Source organism: Crocodylus porosus, unplaced genomic scaffold (assembly GCF_001723895.1).
Source record: "Crocodylus porosus isolate Cpor-Errol unplaced genomic scaffold, CroPor_comp1, whole genome shotgun sequence".
NCBI lineage: Eukaryota > Metazoa > Chordata > Crocodylia > Crocodylidae > Crocodylus > Crocodylus porosus.
Window position 1 is genome coordinate 1627246 of NW_017728886.1, and position 7436 is coordinate 1634681.

Here is a 7436-nt window from a genome sequence, read left to right on the forward strand (position 1 = left end):
CTTCACAGTCAGGGCAGCTAGGATCTGGAACCAACTTCCAAGAGAAGTGGTGCAGGCTCCTACCCTGGGGGTCTTTAAGAGGAGGTTAGATGAACATCTTGCTGGGGTCGTTTGACCCCAGTACTCCTTCCTGACATGGCAGGGGGTCGGACTTGATGATCTGCTCCGATCCCTTCCGACTCTAGAAACTACGAAACTATGAAACTATAGGGTTAATATAGGCTCTAAAGCAGCATCTATGCACAGCTATGGCAGTTTATAAATCCATAAAGGAAGCCCATGAGAGTACAGAAAAATGCCCCAGTGCAGAAGTAACCCTTGTATTGGCCTTCTGTGTTGGCTTTGTGCTTCCTTGCACTCTATGTCCTGGATGCAAGAGGTCTGGATAGCAGTGGTGCCTGTGTAATTTAAACTCTGTGATTTCCACCGGAGACTGCTGTGACCCTCCTGCTTTAGCTCCAGATCCAGACTTCAGAAAAGTGGCTTTGCATGACCTTTGCCACCATGCCTTCCCCCACAGTCGTCTGTTCCAGAATGACTTGTGACAATGCTCCAAGCCTTCAACATAAGGCTGCGTTGCCTCTGTGAATAAGAAATCAGCCCTCCAATGGCCACTTAAAACCTTGAGCCACTTCTGGTGGGAAGCAGTAGAAATCCTTGAGTTTGCTGACTTGCACCAGCTGAATATTAGTATAGAGGGCCCGACTTAACTTGATCTTGGGGATGCCTGCGTTTAGGCAGGTTAACCCGGAAAATACAGGTGCTCCAGCCTCAGAGGGTGCTAGAATTTGACTAGGTTGATCACCAGGCAGTCGAGAGAGAAACGTATGCGCCTTCACAGAGTTGGACCTCCACAGTTTGACTGAGTTTAGATTTCCAAGCTATTTTATACAGAGAACGTGCTGCGGTTGGCGTCTCTGAAGGGCACTTCAGTGCATGGAGGGGCTGTAATAGGAGCTATTAAGCGTGGGCCTATGTTCCATCCCAGAAGTTCGTCACCTGCATTCACTTACTGATCTGCTCTGCTTAGTCTCATTATTGAGGGCAGCTGCCTCAGCTACAGGGGTGGTGACACAGACCCCACCAACTTTTGCCCCATAGCCTTGTGCTTGGAGCACTCACTCCGGACGTGAGAGCTCTGGATTATAAAGCCTCCCCAATCTGAAGGGATGCAGACATACGTCTTGCACTTCTCAGGTAATCTGAGCTGAACTCAATGCTGTCAATGTGAGTTTGGCATGCTCAGAGCAGACCCAATGGACCAGGTCTCCCTGTGGTCTCAGGTGTCTGCCACAACACAGTTTTGCGTGATCCCTGAGGGATCGAAAGGGGCTGCTTCTGAACATACCTAGAAACCAAAGGGTAGGTGCCTAGGGAACTCTGTAGTGTGAGACAGAGGTGCCCACCTAAGTTTCAAGAGAAATGTACTGGTGGAAGAGGACCAAACTAGATCACCCTTTGGAGGTTAGACAACTACATTGTTCCTAAATCCCTTCTACATGCCTCCCAGAGATTCTAGGATCTGAGCTTCCTGCTTACCCTCATATCCTAGTGAAATGCTAGCCCCCAAACATGATATCCCCTCTGCCTAAATTCACTATGTGGTTTCAGTAACTAGTTTCTGAATCTCTGAATCTCTTTGTGACGTTGTCCTCCTCATCTTGCACAGCAGGAAATTAATTATATCTGGAAGACAGGGCCTAATACTCAGCTAGTGTAAACTGCCATAGCTCCATCAACTTCCCCGAAGCTATATGGTTTGTACAAGTTGAGAATCGTTTTCTTACACCCCTAAAGCCAAGCAAACCAGCGTGATCTTGTGCACGCAGGGTCTCCTAGTGCAGTCCATGATGCTTTGCTATTTTTCTCTATATAAGGTGTGCCTCATGGCATATTGGGCCACCGAGTGAGCTGTACATTTGAGAACCACACTGCAGTGAAAATTCACCCTGTCAGACCTTCCCTGGTTAGACTCACCAGTCGGTGTAAAATGATGTAGCTTCATTGACTTTGATACACCAGCTGCAGATCTGGGTGACTGATGGAAATATACTGGGGATGAATACAGCTCAGTCATTATACCTTTCATTCTTCCAGTGGATGCCTAGTATAAATATCATCACAGACTATTAACGCTTAAAGTAGCTTTTCCATTTGTGCTACGATTTAACTGTTTTTAACTGTTCTGTTTCTTCAGGGATTTATTGTCGCTGTTTTGTACTGCTTCCTTAATCAAGAGGTAAGGCAACTATATTATTTTTTCATTATGGGGTTCATTTGAAAGATCTATAGAGTTAATATTTTGTTGCAAACCGGCAAGTAATCAAATGCTCTAGTTTGCTAAAATTGCCCATTGATACAGCCCTATTACAATTTCCCATGGGTTATCATCATGAGAATGAAGCCATCTAGTGGGCAAAATGGTTGCTGCTGCTTTGCTCTTATCAAACCCAGTTACCACCTCTGTATTTTTGTAACACCTGGGAGCCCCAGTCCTGGTCCAGGGTACCATTGCATTTTGAGCTGTCCAACCAGGACAAAAAGATGCGACCTGATCCAAAGGGCCAACAGATTTTTATTAAATAGCATCAGCAATACGTTTTTCTCTGCAAAAGACTCTAATTAATTTTTTTAATAGAAAGATACAGTTTGCCTGGACCTTTAGCATCATCTAGTCTGAGACTGATGCAGTATGCAGAAGTCCTAAACACATGCCTCTCCAGCCTCTTTTTGCAAACTTTGAACTGGGGAACAGTTGGGCAGGCTGTAGTGTTGTAGAAAAGGACCTAGGGGTTGTAGAGCAAGACTGTCAAAGATCTGGCCAGGCCCAAATCCAGTCCATGCAGCCCCATCATCTGGCCCCTGGTGCTGCCCCTGGGTCTGGATTTGACCCACATGCCACATGCACTGTTAACAGGATGTGGATTGCACATGCGTCTGCTCCGGCTGACCAGGGACACGCACTGCACACAGTGCTACCCCCACACTTGGTCAGTTTGAGGTGAGTGCCATGTGCAGCAGGGGTCCTGGACCAGTCCTGCATAGATGCTGCATCTGGTGTGGTCCTAGACTGGCCAGAGTGAGCACTGTGTGTGCTGGGTCTGGCATGCAGGGGAGGGGAGGGGAGGGGAGGGGGTCCATTGGCCCGATCCAGCCCACGGGGTTGGCCACATGCCCTACACCTTGCAGGCCAAATGAGTTTGACACCTCTGTTATAGAGGACTGTAAGCTGAACATAAGTCTACAGTGTAAAATGGTTGCAAAAAAGAAAAAAAACCCAAATAGCATATTCAATAGATTAAAGGGAGTGTTGCATGATTCTTCTATTTTATTTGGCAATGGTGAGGCCAACTTTGGGCACTGCACTTCAAGAAAGATGTGGATAAATTGGAATGAGTACAGAGGAGAGCAACAGAAGTAATCACAGGCCTTGTAAACATGATAAGAAAAAGATTTTTCCTGACTGAGTCATTCTTTTAATTATTTCCCAGCTTCTAACAGCCTTCGTAAAATGTGGGCCATTTACTGGACAGTAATAGGTTGTTTCCAGCTCTTGTAGCCATGAGACAAGAAAAACACCCATTCTGTCGGTATGGGCGATGGAAAAAAAAATAAGCAAGAGCAATTTATACAAATGTTTAGATCCATGCACCAGGACAGGCTTTGCATACTATACGATAGCAACATCTGAACTGGCACACCGTGGCCGAAGCAGGTGTGGGCTAAATGAACCATTATCATTCCTGGTCATGAGAAGGTCAGTGGAAGACACTGCATTGAGATTGGTGTGTTGTATTTAACAAGTGGATTTAAACTGTTTTAGTTAAATAACTGTCGGAGGTAAGAAGCAACTTGTTTAGTAGACATGACCAAGAAATCGCAGAGTAACGTCAGCAGCCGCAGTTCCCACAGAGTTTATTTATGCTAGACGGGCCTTTCTTGGCTTCCTTGGGTGTTGTGCTACTGCCACTTTATGACCAATAGTGGTAGCAGCAGTAGTATTTAAAAGCCAGCCAGCAGGCATTTTAACTGTGGTCTGTTCTGTAGCAGGCAAGAGCATGATGAGAGAGGCAGGATGCCTAGTGGATACAGCACAGGACTGGGTCCTGTTCCCCACTGCCACTATCCTGGTGGCTATTGACTTTGAGTGAGTCACTACACCTGTTTGGGCCTTAGTTTCCCTACAAGTCAAATGGAGATAATGATAATGACTTCCCTTGTAAAGGTTTATTTGAGACCTGATGATGAACATCTCTATATGAGCGCTAGGTATTACTATTGCAATGTGACACAGTTGTCGAAATGCCAGCAACCCATCTACGTTAGAGTCCCACTGTGCCTAACATTAATGCAAAAGCAAGAGTGAGAAGGTTTAAGGACATATTTAGTGTAAACATAGCTATAACTACTACTCTGTGCCACCTGCACTAACAGGGTGACTGTTCCTTTTTCAGGGATGGGCCACAGTTGTTTGTAACCACATTGCTGTCTTTACGCAATGATCAGTGTTTATTATTTCATGTGGTCATCTCATCATATGATTATTATTTGTTGGTAGCTCCAGGAAGCAATGCATCAGATGTGGACTAAGACTTGCCCTAGGGGTTCCCTTCAGATATGAGAACCGTGCAATTTACTTGTTGATTAGACACTGTGAAATGTAATGTGCAGCATCAAAACCCAAGCAAATGGGTATACTATCAGTTTATTATCTGCAATGAAGTCTACTGGAATGGCATGGAGATGGGAGACAGAATTGCTGAATTGTGACCTAGGCTTTCTCTGCCTGTCCATGGATGTATTACTCTACAATATTTTCAAGAAGCTTCAACACTAGTTGAAGCGCTCTTGTGCAAGGTGCTGTACAACAGATATAGAGATGTCCCAAGAGCTTTGACTCATGTGGCCATGGGCAGAGCTAGAATATTCAAAGGGCAATGCAGATGATGAGGTGCATCATCGCATATTAACAGATTTTTCTCTAGTTAAAAGTAAATCAGGAGCTTTACTAATACACTAGAGCTCTAGGGCTGTATCATGCAGTGTAAGATTAAAGCAAATATGAATATAATTTTATTCCAATGAGTTAAAAACAATCTGCAGGGCTGTGGCATAGGCGCTTCATTACCAGGAGCAGCTAGCAGACAGCAGAATTGCAGAACAAAGGATAGTTTGATTGGTGGAACATCAAGACCATTAACAAGATGATGGTTGCTGAGACCTGAGGAATGAAGAGTTAAAAGGGATCAGGCAGATTATAATGAGCCATGATGTCAAGTGGCTCCCTCAGCACTGTCTGGCTACAAATGCTTGCTACCACTGTTAGGCAGGAATCAAAGCGGGGCAGGAATCAAAGTGGGGTGCAAGTGCTCTAGTGCATCTCCTCTGGTTTGGCCTCTGCGTGTGGCTGCCTTTTTTCACATTGACCTGCTCTGTAACATTAGGGCAAGCCGTTTCACTTCATGGCGCCTCGGTTTTTCATCAGTAGCATGAAGACACTGGTCTTTGACTTACCCAACTCACTGCATCGCAAGAATGCTGTGGTGCTTCCCTGCGTTGTATGTTAATTATTATTTCTACCAACGGTATCATGATAATTCTCTCCACTGTCCAATCTCTCCTGAAATCCCACTTCTCCTGTGCACCTGCCGTGCATTCCTGGTGCGGTGGGCACACTAAGAATTGGTGAGCTGTACGCTCTCAAATCACCCAGTGTACTGCAGGCTATAGTTCCCTCCCATTTACATGGGACCAAATACTGTCTCTTGATTCTAAAATGCAACCCAGAATAAAGCTATGATTTATAATGGCAGGCTCTGCATTTACATCAGTATCACTGATATTTTTGGCGTTCAGCTGTCATTGCTTAAAATGCATAAGCAGTCCTGGTAGCAGAGGCCAGAGCCCTGGCCTCCCTCCTTGCCAGGACAGTTCACCACCTTCCTGGACCACAGAGTTAGGCTTTTTTTCTAGTGGAGTAAAAAAAATGATGACAGTGGATTGCTAATAGTTTTTTTTTTTAATTTACTTTTGAGGTGCAAGCAGAAATTGGCCGTCGATGGCAAGGTAATAGCTATGGAATAATGCCAGTGTGGAGGAGGAGGACTAGGTGGACCATGCCATCCAGTTCTGGCATCAAAATGACTACCTCTGTGTGCTAGGGACAACAGCTGGGCTTGGACGAGTGGCACTGAAGAGCCTGGTGTTAATCTAGGATAAGAAACAGGTGATTGTAAGAGGGTGAATCTACTGCTGGTCATTTTAAACTGCTTAAGTGAATGAATTAGAGTCCATTTCTCCTGCAATTCCACTCCCTGAAACTATAGGGCAAAGAAGCGGCAAATACTGTAGCATTAGATCAAATGTTTGTCGGCTGGACACTTGATCAGCTTTCATGGGCAGCCTATGCAACGTCCGATCTGGAGTATAGTACCCATGCTTGAAACTGGATTCATACTAGTGAGTTGGACTCTTGCCTCTGGTTTTGAATTCCTGATCTAGTATGCAAGGAGCAAACCACAACTTAAATCTACAGCATTGTCTATGCAACTCCTATTTTGGGTCCACAAGGAAGTCAGGAGATTCAGAGATAAGACCGCAACACTCCCATCTGAATTTTGGATATTGAGCTGAACCTTTTTCTCAAACCCGCCGGTGACATTCAGAGCCTATTCTGATAGCCTACGAGTTGAAATTCCTTGAGAATTAAGTGGGAGGAAATGGAGTGACTGGGAAAGAGAAAACTCCATTTGAGGGTCTTTTTGGATGCACTGAGCTAGAGCAGCTAAAACATGAAAGGAAACTGATGAAGCTGCTCACTAGAGAAAGACCAATTGGAGAGGTGCTTTATGGATGCAATTTAATTTTAGGGAAAAGGAAATGGAAATAGAAGGAACCAATGTGTGAAAAAATGTGAATAAGAGCAGCAGAAGAAAATCAAGCTGATCACAACGTAAACCTTTTGATGAAAATAGAAAAAAACCACAACCCACTTTTTAAAAAACTCATTCTTTTTAGGTCTAAATCAAAAGTTTGATTCTCCCCCCTCCCCCCCGTTAAAAACAAAAGAATTAAATCAAGGTTTGAAATTCTTGAAGTAAAATGTAATGTTTTTCTAGAAATTGCTGGTTTTATGGCAAAGGCATTTTCCATCAAAAGAACGCTCCTCTCCCCCCGCCCCCCCAAAGGAAACTTTTTAGTGACTCTACAAAAGTGTAAAGGGATGACTAATATCTAAGAACATAAGAAGTGCCATACTGGGTCACACCGATGGTCCATCTAGCCGGTATCCTGCCTTAGAGAGTGGTAGAAGTGGATGCTATAGAGAGACAGCACTGAACAAGATATCCCTAGAGTGATCTATCCCCTTTTCTGTACCTTCACTGGCATCCACCATTATTGGGATACTCTTGCTGTATTTTCCTATTTTTCTTGGT

General features: G+C 44.5%; 1 protein-coding gene across 1 annotated transcript in view; it reads left to right on the plus strand.

Moving 5' to 3' along the window:
* The window catches only part of GHRHR (growth hormone releasing hormone receptor), a 37008-nt gene extending 30012 nt beyond the window's left edge, over positions 1-6996 (plus strand). Inside the window, exons 13-14 of the mRNA XM_019540132.1 lie at positions 2198-2239; positions 6036-6996. Coding sequence (XP_019395677.1) covers positions 2198-2239; positions 6036-6161 — 168 coding nt within the window. The 3' untranslated portion in view covers positions 6162-6996. The remainder of the gene's footprint in view (positions 1-2197; positions 2240-6035) is intronic.
* The last annotated feature ends 440 nt before the right edge of the window (positions 6997-7436 follow it).